The sequence below is a fragment of the Cheilinus undulatus genome, linkage group 1 (genome assembly GCF_018320785.1).
Source record: "Cheilinus undulatus linkage group 1, ASM1832078v1, whole genome shotgun sequence".
Classification (NCBI taxonomy): domain Eukaryota; kingdom Metazoa; phylum Chordata; class Actinopteri; order Labriformes; family Labridae; genus Cheilinus; species Cheilinus undulatus.
The window spans coordinates 5,034,384-5,056,779 of NC_054865.1; the positions used below are offsets into that span (position 1 = coordinate 5,034,384).

Here is a 22,396-nt window from a genome sequence, read left to right on the forward strand (position 1 = left end):
CTGCAGTGATCCTGCTCCCTGATTTAGGACATTTTACAGGTGACAGTGTTTGTGATCTTAGGTCCACAGTCAAAAGTCTGCAGGTCAGGACTTTAAGGGGTCAGGAGCCAATGCCATGTCTCTTCTGTGTAGCCACGCTTAGACCAAACACAGCATATGCAATGCTAAAGAGACTTGATAGAAGGTATCTGCAGAAGGTTGGGCAGGGATAGAGACTGTGATAGAGACCGCTCTTCAGCATCAAACAAACTCCAAAGTCGTAAAACTCATCTTTGGGGAAACATCGATGTCTGAGGCACATTTCATCTAAATTCATCCAAAACTTAAAATATTTTAGTCTGGATCAAAGTCCTACCTAACCTCTCCTAGATGGTGTTTGGGAAAGGGCAGAGATTTTGAAAAACTTGGAGGGTGATTGGATGAACGTTCTGGCTGTCACATCTTCACAGGCCAATCAGAGCAACAAAACATGTGACGCAATCGAGGTGTGCATACTAATAATGTGAACCATGGTGACTGTAGACATGTCAGTACGTGAGTTTTGTCGTTTTTGATCGAAAACAATGCACTGCTGTTCTTTGTTCTTCATTTAACAAAGAAATGTCATCAAGTTGTGATAAAACTGGTGCTTTAGTAGCATCCACGCTAATCTCTTCCGCCATAATTGCACTGGTCTCTTGTTGCTGCTTGCTTATGTCATGTCAGTAAAGTACTGATTGGTCCTGTCACTTTCTAACCAGGCCCAAACAGTTCAGATGGGGGCTTTGCAAGATGGATTCACCAGTAAGAAACACAGAAACCGGCAAATCCATCTGCTTTGCAAGATTGAGTCGGGCCTGGTTTGAGATTAATCTCTTTCCCGGCTGCTCTCTACATCTGAGTTTGCTGGTGGTTTTTCCCCTCTGTGATGATCTCTGCCTGGTGTTCTCCAGAGAGTCGGACTGTGGGTCCAAAGGTTCCAGTTACACAGCTGCAGCCAAACGGGTCCAACAGAAACAAGAACAGAAATATCACTGAGCAACTACCCAAAGTTACTCTTCACTTCTCATCTTCCACCCTCAGAACTCTTTATTTGGTTGTTTGCCATCCCATTTTTCCAGTCTAACTCAACCCGGGGTTTTTAACTCTGAACATTTTTCACTATTTTTTCACTCCCCTTTTTCATAAAGTAGTTTCCCACTTTTCTTGGCTTTCTTATTTTCCTGTTATTTTCTACTTTATAATAACCTTCACCAAAAAACTGTAAATTAAATCTGCGATGAAATGATTGGTCAAAATGTTATTTGATTATGAGAAATGCTACATCTTTTTTAACCTTTCACCCCTTCATTTCTGTCAAGTGTTGTCATTAATTTAAAAATCATAAAGTGTATCAGGTTTTCCAAATGGCTGTGTTTCACACAGCCATTTGGGGAAAGGGCAGAGGATTTGAAAAAAACTTGGAGTGTGATTGGATGAACGCTCTGTCTGTCACATCTTTACAGGCCAATAAGAGCAACAAAACACACGCGTGTGCTGCTACCGAGGAATAGAGCAAACCATGACGACTGTTGACGTGTCAATACATGACTTTTGTCATGTTTGAAAAGAAAACAACTCACTGCTGTTCTTTGTTCTTTTTTTAACGAAGAAATGTTGTCAAGTTCTGGTTAAACTGGTAATTTAGCAGCATCCACACTAATCTCTTCCACCATAATTGCCAGCCTCTTGTTTCTGCTTGCTTATGTTATGACTCCGCTGCGCCTGAAAGTACTGCCCCTTGACGCTGATTGGTCCTGACACTTTCTAACCGGGCCCAAACTGTTCAGACAGGATATTGCAAGATGGATTCGCCAGTGAGAAACACGGAAACAGGCGTATCAATCTGCTTTGCAAGGTTAGGAGGCTGTATGACCGTGCAGAGGTTTGTGCTCTGGCCTCACAGCAGGAAGGATCCTGATTGGACCTGGTTCTCTCTGGGTACTCTGACTTTCTTTCACAGTCAGTTAGGTTAAATTACCTGTAGGTGTAATTGTAGGTATGCCTCCTTCTCTGTCTTAATCAGCCCTGTATTTGACTAGTGATCAGTCAAAGGTGTATCTCACCTCTCCTCTAATCACAGCTGGGATTGGCTTTTATCCCCGTGTGACCCCAGAAGGGAAAAGCATTATGGATGATGGATGCATGGAGCTTCCTAACCTTTATTAAAATAGTTTACTGTTGCACACATTACAAATTCAAAATATTTCCGAATCCAGCTGGTGGCGTCAAAGTCAGTCCAACACAATCATAACTTTTAACGCTGATTTTTTATTCCTGAAATTGATGGTGCACACATGTAAAAAATGTGTAATAATAAAAATCAAACTAAAGTGAAGATCTTCTGATGAAGGTGGCTTTGTCAGCAGCTTTCTGACATTTTTGATCCAGTTACCTCCACAGTAATAGTAGACACGCCCAGGTAGGCAGCGCTCACAGATGTCCTCTTTCGCCTCTCTTTGTTGTAAATTTTTTCCTCTTCACCCTCTTCTGTATTACTAATTCTGAAAGTTCACCTTAATACAAGCCACTGAGTGGTGATCTTTAAATCCATAAGACAAAGAGAGTCACAGAGACACTGAACGATGACAGGAGACCATCAGGCCTCTCAGTCAGAGTGCGTTATGTAACAGAACATGTTTACTGGTGATTATCATTGCTGGTTATTTAAAGGTTTGATTCTTTGCTCCTCGTCCTGTCACAGGACCTCTGCTCACAGATGGACCACGGCTTGTTGCGACAGAGTTTCCGACCGATGAAGCAACGGCGACCTCCGCCATGAGTCCGTATTGTTTTCACACGGAGAGAACAGACATCATGCAGGAGCGTTTTAGGAAATGTTGCCTAATAGTCAGTTCACCCTGAGAACAAGAGCATGTGGCCCCAATCTGTGCTGATTTCAGAACAATGGACCTCAAAACCAGTAAACAGATCTGTTCTTGAGGAACTTTATGTTAGGTATGATGGATCAACGACTGCCAAGTACTGCATTAGCTCTTCTGAGAAACCCTAAGACCTTCTTAAGGATTATTAAAACCTCTAAAGATCCTGAGAACATGACGTTGACAGGAACCTTTAAAGCACACCATATTTTATTAGTAATACCTAAAGTCTTTGAAAGAACCACCTGACCCTGTAGAACATCCAGTAACTTCCTCAAGGACTCTCTGGACTTCAGCAAATATTCCTGAAAGAACCCCTAGTTCTGTTTTCCTTTAAACATGGAAGAGAATCAAGGAATGAGGGTGATCCCTAAAGAGTGGGGAGAGCCTTATAGGAAGATTTTCTTGACCTCTGTTCACTTTTCTCACTCTCAGAGCTAATAAGCTCGGCTTGTTTTAGAAAGTACAGATATTGCATTGGCAACATCCATATCCATCACCTCGACAGAGGACTGACATGAGCTGGCTTGGGTTGGTTGAAGGCCAGGCATGCTGCTGCATTCTGGATCATCTGCATCTAAATGTACATGCAGGGAGGTCTGCCAGTAATGAGTGGTAGTAGTCAATATGTAATATTCCAAGGTCCCATACCAGGAGCTGTTTATTTTTGTGAAATATCACACAGAAGACACAGACATGTAAAGACATCCTGTTCTGACACAAAGCAGCAGCTGCAGACCTGAAAACTACCCTCGAAAAACACGAAGAAAGACGAGTCAGATGTCCTGCCCCTTCTTGATTTTGATTGCCAAGTGAGGGAGAAGTGACTTTTACGAGCACAGCGCTGTCAAACAGTTTTTAACTGGGAGCGCTTAAAGCATGCAACAAAAATAGCTGACTCTGATGGCACTTTTTTTTTCCATCCAGAGCACCTGGACCCTGACTAATGGTCACAGGCGCCAGCTGGACTCCTTTGTGATGACTTCTCTTTGGTGTATTTTTGGGTGTCATTGGCATGTATATCTAATATGCTGATGTGCTCAGGAGAGTGAGGATGGAAGGGTCAGCTGCTGGTATACTGGGTTGGACCAGACCTCTGGGGTGGAGGGGTCAGCCAGGAGGATACCTGGAAAGATGGGGCATGGGCCTGGCATGGCCAAGACGATGGGCATCGGGAGGGCATAGCAGTGCAGGACCAAGGTTGTGGTGAAGTGCCAAAGAATATTGCTGAACCATGCAGTTCCTACAAAAGACTATCGAGCTCTAGCTGTAAGCGATTATTTATATAAAAGTAAAATGCATTGTGGCAGTGAGACAGTTGGCTGCATTACAGGAGGGTTTGACTGGGCCTAAACTGTAAAAAAAAAAAAAAAAGTTAATAGCTGGTTTAACTGAGTCATTCTTCAGGCTTTTGTCATGATATTTGAAGCTGACTCTTGCTGAGTGGGGACACCTCTGCAGTAAACATTATGAAGTGATTTAAAAGGTTTGGACACACTGAGCATTTTCCTGTGAACTCTTTGTGACCCGTCATCAGTCAGCGTCATGGTAACATTCCTCTGTTGTGTTTTTATGTAAGATTTGCTGTCCTGATTCTCAGAGATTGTGATTCTGGTTCGGTGATGATTTCCAGGTGTATCCCTCCGTTGGATATGACGATCAGAGCAGAGAGATCTGACGCATGGCTCTCTCACTCTCAAGTTCTTTAGTGGAACAATGAGTGACGTCTGACCTGGAGCACGAACCGCAGCAGAACAAAGAGTTTATAAAAGTCTCTGGACTCTATTATGAACTTTTAGCAATAGCTGACCAGCTCTCACATGTGTTTTAAATCTCCGTAGATAAGAATCTGAGGATCAGATGGTGTTTTTATTAACTGTGGAACTCAATTTTTTCCAGGTAAAGATGGGAAGGAATGGGCAGTCACACATGTTAGAAATAAAGCATGAATTAGTAAAGTGAGTGTGAGAATTAAGCTTTTTATTTAGTTTTAAAAGTAATTTTAGATAAATGAAGATTATCTTTACAGATCTGATTTTAAATACAGCCATGAAAATGATTTTTCTGATCTGGTTCACTGATTTGTTAAAGAAAATATCAGCTGATATGATTATGAAAATAATTGTTCCTTGCAGCCCTAGAAACTGTTACTAAAGATAGAAACTGTTGTCCTTATTTAGCTCAGAGTGATCCCTGTTGTCTGTTAACCTGTCAGTGCTTTAAAATCTTTGTGTGAGGGTGGAGCTGCCGTCAGCAGATGTCGAGGCCTCCTCCTTGACACAGATGTTTGTTTTGACCTCCAATATTGCTCCATGCTGGTCCGTCTCTTCACAAAATCACGTTTATTTCTTCATGTGAGGAACCCCTTGGAGTCTCAGCCCCGTTACATAATGCTGCTCCTCTTCAGAGATAACACAAACCAACGTTCAGCTGCAAACCCATGGAGACAAATCTTCTGGTCCATTTTACACCTCCTGTGTTTCAGAAAGGAAACCCCTTTTTTTCCCAGCAGGAGCACAGGTGGAGGTAGAGAGGCTCACCCGTTTCCTGTCAGTCTCTTTATTGACCGAGTCCACACCTCCTGTGGTTTTAAGAGTAAATATGGCGCCGTGCTGTGAGAGGTCAGCAGTGTAGGCGATGAAGAATGCAGACAGTGTGTGGCCTGAACAGAAATTTGAGAACAACAGATCTACAGTGCACAATACGGTCACATGCAGTTCTCAACCAAAATATCTGTTTCCTTATCACTAAAATTAGCTGCAGAGTTGAGAGTCGAAAAAGTCGAAACACTTTCTGTAAAAGATTTGGATTTCTGTTTCTGGCATTACATTAGATAGCAAAGATGTAATGGCTAAAAGAGCTGTGGGGTATACCCCAAGACTGAAGGTCCTCAGCAAAGCAACAAGGCGAACTCTGCTCAGTGCCTAGTTTGTGTGACTTTGATGATAAACTAAGACATTTACAGGTCAAATTAGTGTAAATATCTAATGAGATAAATGGAGAAACCTATTTAAACAGGTAAAATTACCATGGAGTCTGAAAATCATAACTTAACAGAAATTTAACCCTCTCAAACGTTCGGGGGTCTAATCCACTAATATTTGGGGATTGCAATGTCATATTTAAAAAAAGAGACACGTGTAATTCAAAGTTAAATAACTTCTGAAGCATAAATTGTAGGCTCTTAATTGTTTTTCCCCTGAAAGCTCTCTGTTGTGCCATTCTAATGACGCTATCCCTCCTCTGTAGCTCTTACAGAACGTTTTCTAGCGAGCCTGGAGCTTGGCTGACTTTCCGGGGACACCTTTTTATACATTTTTATTTAATTTTTCTATCATTCCTGGAGCTAGCCAGTTAGCCCGCCACCTTATTGTCCGTTTATATCCCAGATTGCATTGTGAGAAGGCTGTGACAACCATCGTCCTGTCATGTGCACAGACTTAAAAAAAACCTGGAGAAGAGAGCCTGAGTGACTCATAATCAATGTTGGGTAGCGTTACTTTTGAAACTAACTCATTAGATTACTGAGTTACAAATTAAGAAAAGTAATTTGTTACGTTACTGTATTCCCTACTTCTAAAAGTAACACGTTAGAGTACTTTTGTGTTACTAAATATTAAAACCCTTTAGCCACTCGTTCCACTCAGCGGTTGTAAAAACAACAGATAACAACCACACGTCTGCATTTGAATGTGCAGACTCTAATGCCGATGTACAGCGTCATTTACAGTCCATAATCTGTATCTCTGCAGCCTGAGAACACCACTAACAGACAGGAAAACCTTCACAGCTCTTTAACATGCTCACAATCTGACAACAAGCTGAGCAGAGGCAGACAGAATCACTCCAACGCTGTGCATAATAACAGTGCGTAATAGGAACAGCTGCACAGCTGATTCAAAGAAAGCAAACTGAGCCTTTAAACTTACGTTTCACCAGGATGCTGTTCTTGTCCCTTTTATCCAAAATCCATCATAATGGGGGAAATTCCACAGTGGCCTGCTGTCCTCTCTGTCATCTCACTAGTTCATCAAGCTAACAATGCACGGCGTAATGGCCCAGAATGTTTACTTTCTGCTGGCATGGCGCTACGTGCCAACGTGACTACAGGAAGAGAGAAAGACAAACAGAGCAGACGCTTTTTGTTCTTTCTATCTTTTTGAAGCAATAGAAGAAAGAGGAAATTTGGGATTTTTCTTTAAGTAATGGATTATTTTTATGAAAATGTACCTAATAACAGGATTACTTGAATTGTAAAACTAACGCGTTACGTTACTCATTACAACAACAAAAAATGAACTGAGTACCCTTACGGATTACTTTGTAATGCGTTACTCCCAACACTGCTCATAATAGAGAGAATAAGACAAGAGAGGCTGTTATTTGTCCTTCTTTGTCACTGCAGACAGGAACGACTTTAAATAATGACCCTAATCCCCAACAGTGCAAGGACTTTTTTTTGTAATTATATTAATATTTTCAAGATTTCCTTTGTCACAGATTGATTGTTTCTTAATTCTTTGGTTCCAAAGAGATGGGAAAAAAGTTTGTGCATGAAAAACCCTTAATCATTAAAGTTTACTGTGTTTAAAATATAAAAGTGTTTGAGTTCTAATTTATAGCTAGTTTTTTTCTTTTGTCTTCATAGTCTCATAACTTTTTAAAATTTAAGTGACAGTCCTGTAACACATATAAGCCCAGGTTGTCCTGAAGAAAAGGAGGTTTAGATCTTGACTCTGAATCACACAGTTGATGTTGCACAAGCTTTTTGACACATAAAGTCCAGGCAAGACATAATGGTAGACTAATAGCTCAGGGCTCAGGAGGTTAAAATCTTTCAATGTTGGCCAGGCTTTAGGTGCTTTTCTTGGAGCTTTCTTTTGCCATCTGATTCAGAGCTATAATCTGACAAATCACTTCAGAGAAAGTGGAATGACTTTTCCTTTACAGTCTAATATATGATGAAATAAATGAAAAAGAAACAAAAACATAAAAAAGAGGAGTCTAACAAATCTATGCACTCTTACCTTTAAATCAAAATCAGCTTTATTGGCCAAGTATGCGTACACAACAAGGAACTTGACTCTTGTTAGCTTTACTCTGTAAACAGAAATTAAATATTAGATATAAAAATGAAAAAGTATTTAAAAAATAAGATTTAAATATGTACAAGCTTGTGTTAGGTATTTTTTTCTAGCATATACAGACCTGTGTGCAGTAATAGTATGGTTGCAAGATGTGCAAAAGGTGCAGGAGTGCCAACTAAACATGATCAGAATAAATAAATATGCATGGATGTGGGCAGAGTAACAGGAGGTAGATAAGATAATTTATATTAATAAGTGCAAAAGTGCATGTTATCATTATGATTATTAATAGGACTGGCACCACAGCTGACAGATATATCTGGATATCTGTAGCTGATAAACTCAGAGACAGTGTTTGTGTGAGTGTGCATGCATGTATATGAGTCAGGTGTGCTGTGTTCCTGTACCCGGGAGTAGAGTGCTGGTATTTATCTCCAGAGCCAGCGTACACTCTATTTCTCTCCTCGGGGACGTGACTCTGGAAGTCCTCCAAGGACACGGAGTCAAGCAGCATGCCAGCGCCTCGCCAGCAGAGCCCTTTCAGGCACCCGCAGCACAAAAGAACAAACAGAACAGCGAGTTCTGCAGCAGATCAGGTTGTAGGTGCTGGGACTTCTGGGAAACTGGGAAGCCGAGGAATACATGACAGATCCCATCGGGGGAGAGGGGGGTGGGGGCTGTTGAGGAGGAAGTCCCCTCTGGGAAACAAATGTGCACGTGCAGAGACTAGGGCTTGTACCAGTTGTTTCTCGACCAAAACAAACCTCTGTTCTCTGTTAGTACCTTTATAGTGAAGATAACTGTGCCACGGCTTTAACACGGCTCAGCTGGGACGTTAAACTAAACCAGAATCTCTTGGTAGTGCCTACATACAGACTTTAGGATTTTATCCATGTTTTATTATTTCTAAAGAAAATCCAGCAGCTCTCAGAACTTCATGCTTTTCTTTTTTAACAAACCCCAGGCATTTCTATCAAACAGCAATGTTTCCACAGCTATGTGAAACTTTACCGGTTTTAAAGATGACAGAACTGCTGTGCAGACAAAAACTAAACCTAAGAGAGCAGGACTCATTTACTGAACTTTAACCACAAGGAAGATGGTTATAAACGTTATAAACTTTAGGACCAGTTCACTCAGAATGAATTGGGACTGCTATGGCATCCCACAGCCCATTCCAATTTACTTTAACGATCGGGAATTTCCAACAAGACCAGTTGATAGTTTAACAGGCCTCATTCAAAAGATAGAAGGACCTTTTTCTACATTTATCTTTGTTTAAATCGTTAATAATTATGGTGTCATATTGATGCCAGCTAGAAAGTTTGCAGGGGATGTACAACCTCAAGTAGCTCACAGTATGTTAAATCTGCCTTTAACTGTTATTATGGTTCATAATCAAACCTCTATACAGAAAGTAAATGTGATTTCTACTCCTGGAATCACACTGCTGAGCTCTGTTGTTTCACATGTTTATGATCCAAATGTAGCTCTGAGTCTATGTTGTCATGTACAGTACAACAAGAAGAGACTTGTGTTATTCAACGTTAAATCATGTTTGAAACATAAATCAACTTACTTGTTTTTTCCTCTAAAAACCATCCATTGTGCCATTCTAATGACGCTATCCACGCCTTCATAGCTCATCCAGAACATTTTCTAGTGAGCCTGGAACTTGGCAGGCTTTCTGGGGTCTTTAAAGATTAAATTCACACCAGCAAATCTGATATTGGATGTCTTTTAATCCACTTATAATTCATTTTTCTATCAATCCTGCAGCTAGCAAGTTAACCTGTTGCTGTATTGTCTGTGTATATCCCAGAATGCATTGTGACTGGGATGTGACAACCAATGGCATGCTGTTCTGTTGAATAGCACATGTGCACAGACGTATAAACTGAAGAAGAGAGCCTGAATGACTCATAATAGAGAGGAAGAGACAGGAATGACATTAAAAAAATGACTCAAATCCTCAACAGTGCAAGGACTTTTTTGTAAATATGTTAATATTTTGAAAATCTTTTTGTCTCAGAATGATTGTTTCTCAATTCTTTGGTCCAAAAAGAGATGGAGGAACAATTTTGTGCATAAAAAAAGCCTTAGTCATTGATGTTTAAAGTCTTTAAATTTTAATTTTCAATTAGTTTTTTTCTTGTGCATTTATAGTCCCATAATTTTTCCAAAACTCAAGTGACATTGCTGCAGCACTTATATTCTTAAAGCCCAGGTTGTCTTGAAGAAATGGATGCTTAGAGATTGACTGTGCGCCACAGTGTTTATGTTTTACAAGCTCTTAAAGACAAAAAAGTCCAGGTGATTCTCAATGGTTACAAAAACAGCTTCTGGCTCAGGGGGTAAAGTGAGTCTTTTTTATATTTTGTACTCCTATTAAGCTGGTTTTGCATGTTTTTAGATGCTTGTCATGTTTCTCCAATGCTGTCAAAGAGAAGAACTTTTCACTAAGACTGTGAATCCTATGAATCATGATCTGTTTTATTCAAAATGCAGGTGCGACTGAGGGATTTACCTGAGGTACACTCAGATTAGAAACCCATTAATGCCTTTTCATTCACAGATAACTCGTACACAACCGCCTTCAATAAAGTGGCATTATTGGAAAGAAGGAAGCGCATAGTTTCCTGGAATCTGTCAGTTTTGTGTAACTGAACCCTGCTGAACTGAATTTATTCCTCTGTGGGTAGGGATTTTGGGTCTAATTAAAACCTGGACCACAACACACATATTTATGGTTGCCTATTCTGTGCTGGTGGAGAGGCAGCTCTCTGTCCAAACTTGCAGCTGTCAAACGTCTGTTATCTAAACAGCGTCAGATCTGGAGCATGAAGTTCACGATTATGTCACTTCATGTTTGCTCTGTTGGATGAGATGCAGGTGAAAGTTGATTGCTTTGATTTTTAGGGTCGGAATAAAGTTTGAACATGTGTATCTAATCTTTGTCTCTGTGACTGCCAGCCCTGCAGGAAGCTGCCTATAACTCGCTCCGATGAGATTTAATCTGTCATCTTTGCTTCAGTTTGTGGATCATTTTCTTCTGGTTGTTTGTCACACACTGCAGCAGATCAGGGCTTCTGTAGCATATTAAAGTCTTTTATTACACTATAAAATCATCTGCTGCTGTGACACTGTGAAATCAGACTGTTTAAATAGGCAATAATCTACTCTAGTTAAAACCAGAGGAAATCTATCAGCTCATATGCTGTAAAGCCAGACCAACAGACACTGTAAAATAACACAATTTCCTTCTGGAAAGGAAAGGAAATTATTTATGTAAGTACAGAATACTCTGTAGCTTAAATGCTGTAAATGTTGGGACTATAATCTACTGATTTTGCACTGTTAGAAGGAACAATGTTTTACTGTGGCTACTTAAATCAGACTATATCTAACGCTAACTGCTGTGTAAATTCAGACAAAAGTCCCCTGCAGCTACCATCTTCCTCTCTTTTCTTTTTGAGTCTTTATCTCCATTAAGCCACCGTTCCCAGGGTCACATTGTTCAATGACACTGACTTTGGAATACTGTCATTTAATGAGATGAACTCCAAACAAATGCTCTTCATGCATGCAGTCACTGTTCGCTCACATAAATGTTATGGTGGTTGTGAGTCAGTGCAAACTGTTGGCAGAGCTGCAACACTTTTCTCCCACAGTAATCAATGACGCTGACTAAACCTGGAGAGACATCAGCATAAGTAGATGTTTTTCACCACACAAAACTGCTATGCAAACATGAAAATAGGGAACTCTTTCAGTGGATTTTAAGGCAAAGTGTGCAGCTTTACAGTAAAGCAAAGTTCAGAGGAAGGTTGTATTTAATAATATGCAATATGAAAGTGCAGGAGAATGAGATAAAATAATGCTGACAGTGGAGTATCCCTTTTCATTTTGCAAGAGCATGACATAAGACTGTCCTTTACTACCCTGTTACCGTATTTAACACCAACAGGCCTTTAACCCTTCAGAGATCCTAGGGACATCTGTGCCATTCATTTATTCCAAAGCCATTTTGGCTGTGCTGATGAAAATAGCTCAAATTAGCTGGAGGATATTCATTTACAAAAATTTTAGTCTCAATTCCTCAAATAAGCCTAAAATGGCTGAGCTACACAAAAACCGACACATTTGTTCCTAAGGACAAAAAGTTGTCCCATTGACGACCATTGAAAACGTCATTTTTAATCCCACATTTATCTTAAGATAAACTGAAGCATTCCTTTATGTTAAGATTTCATTTTGGACTACTAGCTTTCAATTTGTATTTTTTATATTAGTCCACTAGGTGGCGCTACTTTTTCCAATTCAAAGCATGCTGCAAAATTTCACATTTGTTACTGTTTTCTGCAAGGGTGCATTGCTACTGGAATAAGTGTGTTGCTATTGATGTTAGATAATGGTGTGTATGTAAAAAAAAAAAGTGTGTGTGTGTGTGTATGTTTGTGTGTGTATTTCATTTGAGTTTTTAGATTTTGTTCTATTAAAAACAGTGAATTGTGACAACATACTGGCCTTTAAAGGGTTAAAATCCCCAAAATATAATTGAAATTTTTTATTTATATTTCAGGCTTGAATAGTTTTATAGACTGACAATTTTAAAGTAGAAAAAATATTAATATATTTTATTAAATTTAAATTTTAGGAAGCAGACTTTTTTTGTCGTTAGGACCACGAATGTTTATCATCTTTAATCATCTGACTGATGATAATCTTCATGTCACTGCAGGGTGTGACTCTGGTTTCGGCAATGCCACAGCAAAGCGTCTGGACTCTCTGGGCTTCGAAGTCTTTGCCACAGTGCTGGACTTGTCGGGACATGGAGCCAGAGAGCTGCAGAAGACCTGCTCCCCACGGCTCACCCTCCTCCAGGTGGACATCACCCAGCCACAGCAGGTCCAACAGGCACTGCTGGACACCAAGGCCAAACTGGGCCTCAGAGGTAAGACCAGTTCTCAGCTTTTTCACATCCATGTTTACACTGATTAGTCATTTTTATCCATTTTATACCTGTGAGTCTATTTTGCAGTGATTACATCTTTTTTTTGGCACCAGTATCTTAGGAGTGAAGAGTCTCAGGGGTATCTGCTGAATATAGAAGAGGGGTCTGAGGGTCATTTAGGAGAATCTCATGAGCTTTGAAGGAATATTTAAACAGTTACTAAGCAGAAGGATGAATAAGCAGTAGCCAGTACCAAGGTCAGACTGCCTCCCAGTCCAACAGTTGCAGACTTAAGGACCCGTCTGCCCTGAAAATCTATTATATTATCTCATGTAGTCTGTCATGATGGACTCCTTGGGTTAGTCAAGCAGCATGCTTTGCATGGCTAAAAACCCCCATATGGATAGATACATTTATGACAATGCATACTGAATGTAATAAAATTGGTTCAAAAGCAATTAATCCACAGCAGCAGGAATTTCAATATGAGTTGCAACAAACTTTATGCTATAAAGGAGGAGGCTGGGGTGGAGGAGGTCAAGCTTTGCCAGCAGCAGTGTGGTGCATCAGCGTTAATGCAACCAGGGATTAGTGAGAAGTAAATCATATTTAAACACACAGCTGTGTTGAGAGAACACAGGGGAGCTGGGAGGTGATCATTAGAATCAGCTGGCCGTCAGCTGATCACGGCGGGGCATATGATGACCATGTCCTGCATGAACTAACACTGAGCTTCATTATGTTTGTTCCTTATCCTTATTCTGAGTGCCAACTAGCTTGGTCACTCTTCCTCCCAGCATCATCACACCATTGTGATAAACTGGCCAGATAGCTCTGTCTCTTAATAATAATGTCTGTCAGTCTCATTATGACACAACTTTATGGCTCTGATAACCTAATAAGACACACTGACTGATGTCATAACAGACTAAATACCTGCAGTCTGACCTCAGTCTAAGGAGTGTTTGAATAGTACACACTGTGTCTGGTTTGATTGTACCTGTGTAGGATGTTTGAGTTATCAGTAGAGAAGATGATTGATATCTGAGCGACACTATCTAATGGTTGTTTCCCTTCAGGGACCAGATCCAGGTACACCTGACTCCAAAGTCCAGTTCATTTGATCAGTGTGAACTAAAGTGCACCAAAGTGAAGCATTGTCCAAGTCCACTTGCAGAGGTGGTTTTGGGCATGATTCATGTGTACTTGGGTATTTTGTGCTCACATCCCCCGCGTACCATGCCTAAGAAGACAGGGTTCTCATGAGGAGGGGAATTTGCAAAGGCAGTTCAAAACATCTGCTGCCTCTGCAAAAATGGGACTATGACACACTTACTCCCACCTTCCTATTGTCCATTATTGTTCCGTGTGTTCAAATATCCATGAGAAAGACTAGACTGAAATGGGCCATAGATAGATCTTTGATAACTAAAACAGACAAAAGTTAAGTTTCATCAAGATGAGTTAAGCAGACTAAAATGTGGTTTAGTTTTTGTCAGACCTTCAAAATCCATGATATTTCTCCACTGTGGGTAAGTCTGTCAAAATACAAAGCATCAGTAGCTATTCTGCCTCTCAAGCAGGGACCCTGGCTTTATCAGGGTGCATAGAACAAACAATAATGATTTGGTACCAGATTTAGGCAGGAGAATAAATACTTGGACTAAAATTAAAGACCAAAATGTGAGGACTTTCTATGGACTCAAACTAGACTAAAATGATTTTGAGTTTTTGTCGACTAAAACTACAAACGGTAGAAATAACTAAAATGTGACTGAAACTAAAAGGCATTTAGTCTAAAGACTGAGACTGAGACTAAGTTTACAATAGCAGTCAAAATTAACACTGATTATGAGGTCATGATATTTGGACATATGGAGCAGTGGTTCCCAACCTTTTTCTCATAGGGAACCCCTATGAAAAGCTGAACCAGGACCCACATGGAAAAGTAAACATCCATTTTAATTGTTTTCACTGACAAAAAGTCCCAACATAACAGGCCTACATACACTTGTTCTTGACAAAAGATCTATGTATAAATCATCCATTTTTACAATGGTGTATTAGGGCCACTCTTGAAGATTCTAATGATAAAGAACATTTGTTTATTTTCTAAGAAAAATCTTGAAATTCTCAAATTAAAAAAGTCATTTTATGAGAAGAACGTTTACTTCAAAAGTTGTGGTTGTAAGTGAACCACTATGTTGCTTTTTTATTACTATTATAAAGTTAAACACACTATTTTCAGTTTGGTTTCTAGTATATTTTTGGCTTAACACTGTTGAAAATGAAGGATGAATGAGGGAACTAGATTTTTTTTTTCTATTATCAAAATGTAAGAATTTTTAAACTTGTGAATTATAAGTTTTTCTTGTATTTTTTCAAATGTTTTAAATTCTTACTTTGTTTTCTTGTAAATATACAGCTTTTTTATGTCAAAAATTTGTTTTTTTTCCCCAAATGCTAACTTTTTTGCACAAAAATGAACAGATTATCTTAGTTTTTGAATCTCTTAAGTTTGCATCATTTCTCTAATCATGATTTTTCAAAATATATAAACATTTTATTTTGACAACCTTAGAGCGGACAGGGTCCAGCACCCCCCTGAGATCACTGGCAACCCCAGTAACCTACACAAGAGGATTAGGGCCACTGAAATTATTTTTTTGAGATGCACAATTTTTTTTCTAATTCTAAGATTAAAGTCAGAATTCTGAGGTAAGAGTCTTCTGATTTTTACTACAGAATTCTGACTTTTCTCAGAATTCTAACTTTTGTCTCACAAGCAAAAAACAAGTTTGCATCTCAAAAATGTTTTTTCAGTGGCCCTGATCCTCTTCTGTAGGAACCAGTGGTGTAGCGGACACAGGTATATATGTTATATAGATGGTTTTATGATTGGCTCATTTAGTCGCTGCCTTCAAACTTCCACGTTCTGCCACATCCTGATTCTTTTTGCAGCAAACCCAGAATCAGGCATGAAACCAAACAGTTGTGCATAATGTGCAAACACTCTTTGAAGAACATGAGCATTGATTTAGGTTTATAGCAGCAATGTGCAAAGAGTCTGGTGTAGTTTTTAATTATTGTTGGAGTAGAATATATTTGAAGAGTCAAAGAAGTTTATGAGAAGAGAACAGAATCTCTTTGGAGTACACCCTCCCTAAAGAGATTTGATAACATAAAGATAGTGTCAGAGGAGTTATTTACCGTGATAAGCCTACTCAGCAGTTTCTTCAGTGTATCCATAAAGCAGAGGAAGTAGCAACATCTAAATATTTTCTCAGGACTCTCCACAGAATCTGTCCTGTGTTTGTGGAGCGTCTCAGGAGAATCTGAAGTCTATCTGAGGAGTATTTTGGGGATTTGAGTGTTGGTGGTCTCATGTTTCACACACAGAGTCTACATGGTCTCTGATTGGCCCAGACCTGCAGCTCCCACCGGCTTTGTAATTAGACGGCTCAGACTGCCGCTTTACCTCCGAGTCATTTAAGGACAAACAGAGAGTGTGTGTGAGTGGGCGGGTGGATGTAATAAAAGAACAAGAGGGAAAGGTCACTAAACTCACTCCCATGCACTTAATCTGGAACTCTGCTGTTTGTGTGTGTCTTTGGGTGTGTGTCGTTGTGTGTTTCAGGCTGTGATCAGTGGAAACTGAACCCTTGGTGCAGAAAGGTGTGTGGCTCCAGGTTTACTGCTGTTTGACAGATTTTAACGGCTGCAGTCGAAACTAAAACCAGGATACTTTTCTAACGGTGTATAGACAAATATGTATAATGTGTTATATCTATAATAAAAGTTATACTTTCATTCAGGACTGTCAAAAGATTGAAGTTTTCAAATTGTGATTAATCTTAGCATTTCACATCCATTTCATCACAAGATTATAACAAGAACTCAACCACGGAAAAAGAAACCTGTTATGCATTAAAAAATGTTAAGTTTCCCTTCAGAAAACACCAAAGCCTGATTTAAAGGCATAGTTCATCAAAAATTTAGCATCGCTCATCATTGATCTTTAAAAAAAACTTTAACTTTGATAGCAGCTAATCTGTCTGAAATCAACAGAAGTTAACATTAAGCCCAACAGCAAACAAATACTTTTGCTGCAAAAACATTTGCAAATGCATAGATAGGTTTGCAAATGCGTTCACAAATCCACAAACGTGTGTACAGGTCTACAAATGCACGCACTAATCTGCAAATGAGTGGACTAATCTGTAATTGTGGACTTAGTTTATTTTGGTTCAGAAAACTCACTCTTTTTGCCTAAAGTTGTCAAAATTCTCACAAGCCATCAATTACAACTTAAGGCTGCCTTTCAATCGTTCATCTATACACATGTGACTTTGACGACACTTACGTTGCGCACAAATTTCAAATGTGTACTCAGACCTGTAAGTGTGAAAGCACTGGGTTTTGTTGCCTTCAAAGCAGGCTCACAGGCAAGGCCGTCCAGCCTCAGAGCATCGTACAGACCAGTATTCAATGCTGAGTCGAACAGCATTAAGTCCACAATAACAAACTGGTCTAACCATTTACAGAATTGTGCACACATTTGTGAATCTTTGTACAGATTTGCTACACTTTTTTTACAGATTTGCATGCATTTACAGATCTATACATGCATTTGCAGATCTATACATGTATTTGCAGATTTATACATGCATTTGCAGATCTATACATGCATTTGCAGATCTATACATGTATTTGCAGATTTATACATGCATTTGCAGATCTATACATGTATTTGCAGATTTATACATGCATTTGCAGATCTATACATGCATTTGCAGATCTATACATGTATTTGCAGATTTATACATGCATTTGCAGATCTATACATGTATTTGCAGATTTATACATGCATTTGCAGATCTATACATGCATTTTTAGATCCGTACATGCATTTGCAGATATATGTACAGATCCATGTATGGATTTGCCAATAGTTTTGCAACAATATTAGCTCCATACTAGTATCATTGTTTGAACATTTTTTTACTGCTGCTTGCTGCTTATATCCTGTTCTTCTGTACAGAGTATGATAGAGGCAATATGCTACCTCATCAGAAATGAGCAATCACAAACACAGCCCATCTGAAATGACTATGGAATATCAAATGAAACATTTCAGAAGACGAGTGAAGCTATTTCATTGACTTAATGCAGAGTACTGCTGATGATTACTGTAAAATAAGCAGCAACACAAACAATAAACATACAAAGTAAGGTTGGCTGGGATGATTGACCCTCTTCCACCCCTAACACTCCATGGGTAGTAGATATAGATAACTATCCTGCTTCATACTCAGATAGAAAGCTTTTCAGCCATATGTCCATCAGCATGGCTGTGAATAAACAAAGTTGAGTCTCCTGCAGCAGAGTGCAGACAGAAAGTCACCTGGGTGGGTCGTTCAGGTGTTTGACTGTCTGCCAGCCTGGATGTTCTTTTCCTGCTTCTCATTCATCGGCTCAGGAACAGTTCAGCCCAAACAAAGCTCCCTCAGCCACACATTAAACAAAGTGTGTGATTCTGGGTCAGCCACTCTGGATGGGGGCGAGTGAGGCCTGTTTACAATCAGACAGAGAGACAGAGGGGGGTCGAGCTCACATAGCAGACAAACATGTTTACTGTGATTATGGTGTTATCTGCTCAGAATCAGAGGAGACTACAGGGCAGAGAGAGTGAGCGGGAGTAACATAAACACAAACATCAGCATTACCACACAATTATAGTCACAACATCATCTCTTAGCATTCAGAATTTTTTCTGTAGAACTTTATTTGACTTGATTTCTTTGAATGTAGTGTCCACCGTTGTGAGTGGCATCACAGTAAAGCTCTATAAAAACGGGTCTATTTCTGTCTCTATTGGCTTCCATTGGTTGTCTTTGAAGACAAATGCGATGGAAAACAAAACTCTTTTTATTCCCAATATGAACTTAGGATGGCACAAGAATTAAACCTGGCACACAAGAAGCAGCCTAGATTTCCTCAACTATACATGGCGCTGCTGGCACTGCTCATTACAATACTTCCCTAGTTATTAGCTGTACTATTAAAACTATTTATGGGCTTTTGGGTGTTTAAAGTATGCCACATTAAACCGCAGATTGTCGGTTCAAACCAGCATCAACATTTTGGTTATGAGCGCAAACAGCTTTTATTGTCTGCTGTGTAAACATGCTGCTAATCATTGTGTTTGTGTTTGTGTTTGTGCTGCAGGTCTGTGGGGTCTGGTGAACAACGCCGGCGTGTGTGTGAACTTCGGAGACGCCGAGCTCTCCCTGATGTCAAACTTCCGCGGCTGCATGGAGGTCAACTTCTTCGGCACGCTGAGCGTAACCAAGAGCTTCCTGCCGCTACTGAGACACGCCAAAGGTCGCATCATCACCATCTCCAGTCCTGCTGGTGTGTATCGTACACTATCAGAGTAAAATACAACTCTAATTCCAAAAAAGTTGGGGCAAATGCAATGATTTGCAAATCTTATAAACCTCATTTATTCACAATAGAACCCTAACAACAAATCAAATGTTAAAACTGAGACCATTTCACTTGATTTGATGGCAGCAGCACATTCAAAAGAGTAGGGACAGTGCCATACTTACCATTTTATGGCATCCCCGCTCCTTTAACATCAGTCTGTTCACATGTGGGAAGTGAGACTAGTTCCAGTTTTGGGAGAGTGATGTTGTCCCATTCTTGTCTGACATAGAATTCTAGCTGCTCAACAGTCCTGGGTCTTCTTTGCTAGGTTTTTCATTTTATGATGCTCCAGATGTTTTCGATTGCTGAAAGGTCTGGACTGCAGGCAGGCCAGTGCAGTACTTGGACTCTTCTCCTGTGAAGCCATGCTGTTGTGATGGATGCAGTTGTGTTGCAGGACACAGGACACTCATCTGTGGTTTCCAAAAATACTGAAACATTTTGATTCATTTGACCACAGAACAGTTTTCCATTTCGCCATTTTAAATGAGCTTTTGCCTAGGTCGGGTTCACATGTAAATTCTTCTTAACATGATCAAGCTTTGACTTGTATTTGTGGATGGCATGACGAACTGTGTTGACAGAGAATGATTTCTGGAAGTGTTCCCAAAGCCATGTGGTGATTTCCAGTATAGCATCATGTCTGTTTTTAATGCAGTCCAGTCTGGGGGCCAAACACCATTCGAATTCGAATGACCTTCGGCCTTGTCCCTTGTGCACAGAGATTTCTCCAGATTCTCCAGATATTATGTACTGCAGGTGGTGGAATACTCAAAAGTCTTTGCAATTTCACATCAAGGAACATTTTTCAGAAATTGTTCCACCATTTTTAGATGCAGTTTTTCACAATTAGGTAAACATCATCTTTGACTCTGAGAGACTCGATGTTACTGACCTGTTTCCAGTAAATTTAAGTAGCTGCAATATGCCCATACAACTGTTTTTCATTAGTACCACTTACTTTTACAGCCTTTTGTTGCCCCATCCCCTTGTTTTGAGATGTGTTGTTGCCATCCAATTCAACATTAGCTAATATTTTTCATGAAATATTAAAACGTCTCAGTTATCTGATATGTTGTTTACGTTCTATTGTGAGTGAAATATGGGCTTATTCGAGATTTGACAATCATTGCATTCTGTCATTTATTTTACACAGCAACTCAACTTTTTTGGAATTAGGGCTGTACTGTAATAAATCTTAATTGAATGTTCCAGAAGAAGTGAACCACTGATGAACTGACTGCTGCCTTCAAACAGCCAAACCAAACAAACAGAGTTGCAGTAACTTAATCAATCACTAATGTTCATCCCCTCTCAACAACACATTTATGTGCCTGCAGGTTCTTAGATTACACCGACGCTGAGAGCCAAATCAGACTTTGTTTAACTAAAAATGGGAAAAGTTCAAACAAGGTTGTAATCAGAAAACCCAGCATCATGAAAGAAAGAGATCCAATACTTATCCGCCCCAAACAATCCCACTAAGGTCAAATAAGGATGGAGGGAGAGCTCATCGGTTACAAGTACTTAGAATAAGAGCGTCTGTACATATTATCTGTTATTATCCTTTAGCTAGAACATTTGTTTTTCATTAGGACTGCAAAAATAATGCAAATGACATCAGGAGATTTTCCTGCAGTCGAAAGGATACAGCTCTGATTAAAAGGTCACATTATGCAGAAAACACTTTTTCAGACTTTTCCTACAAACATATGTGCCCCTGGCCCGTCCACAATCCCCCCCAAAAATCAGACCCCTCTGGGGACCACTGAGAACAATATAAACTTGTCTTAAAGGGGTTAAATATGTCCCCTTTAAAAATATTCTGATTTTATATTATCTATTTTTGGTGTGAAAAACTTCTTAAGGAATATACAAGATTAAAAAGCCTACAGCAGGCTTTCTGATGCTTCTACATTTATCTGAATAGATGTAAAACTTGTGCGAAAGGGAGCACCATTATGTTTTTTATAGACATGGAAATATGGTTTATATAAAGCCTCCTCTGTTGCAGTCCTAAATGATTAACACTGCTGCCCTTCAGTCATAGTTTAGTTACCTGATAAATCCCACATGTGTGATATGTGTTGTTGTACAGGTGAGTATATTCCTGGAGCTCCTCACTGTCCACAGCAGCATGTCCTCCTCATAAAGACTCCTTTATCTCAGAGCCAGAGGGGAAATCACAGATTTAAACTGCCTGTGATCCAAACCTGTGACCTATAATTAGAGGCATGAATATCCTCTTCCTCCTCCTCCTCTTCCCAATGTTTCTTAAAGCATTTCCTCACTGAGTGTTGCTCAAACTCTGCTGTCTAAATCGAGGGTTTAGTTTTAGATAGATAGCATCGTTTTTCTCCATAGTGTTGATAAAAGATGACAGTAGTGAAATAAAAACAGAAAGAAGAAAAGTGGCTTGAAATAAGTTTTTCATCTGAATTATTTTAGGGTTTTCTTGCATTTAGACAGGACAGCAGAGGGGAGACGGGAACGTGGGAAGATAGAGTGGGAAGACATGCACCAAACATGCACCAGGATTGGGACTCGATCCTTCAACCAGTGCATCAAGGACTGTAGCCTCTGTATAAGGGTACTGAGCTAAACCGGCACCCAAATGAGATATTTTTAATGCAACGTTTGTTAGGTGCCTTGCCATATTGTCTTTGCACAGACTACAAGCTGAAAATAACCTCTGTTACCTGAAATCAGCCAACACACAGTGACAAAAGTGTCTGAAATATGTCAAAGCAGTGTGATTAGAGAACAGTGAGTGGTGAAATCATGGAAAACTGGAGGTTATGTAACGATACTCTGTTGTTGGATTGCTTAAGTTATTTCTGCTCAAGGAAAATCAAAGTGCAAGTCTGAGGGTCATCAAGCATTGCTAACAGATGTAAACCATCATAGAAAACGCGCTGTGATGCCAAACAGCTGCTGAAACTCAGCTCCTCGTCATCCTACTT

At 39.7% G+C, this 22,396-nt stretch overlaps 1 protein-coding gene across 1 annotated transcript in view; it reads left to right on the forward strand.

Annotated features, from left to right (window-relative positions):
• The window catches only part of hsd11b2 (hydroxysteroid (11-beta) dehydrogenase 2), a 46,619-nt gene that overhangs the window by 10,563 nt on the left and 13,660 nt on the right, over positions 1-22,396 (forward strand). Inside the window, exons 2-3 of the mRNA XM_041785945.1 lie at positions 12,729-12,941; positions 19,170-19,355. Of these exons, the coding sequence (XP_041641879.1) occupies positions 12,729-12,941; positions 19,170-19,355 (399 nt within the window). The remainder of the gene's footprint in view (positions 1-12,728; positions 12,942-19,169; positions 19,356-22,396) is intronic.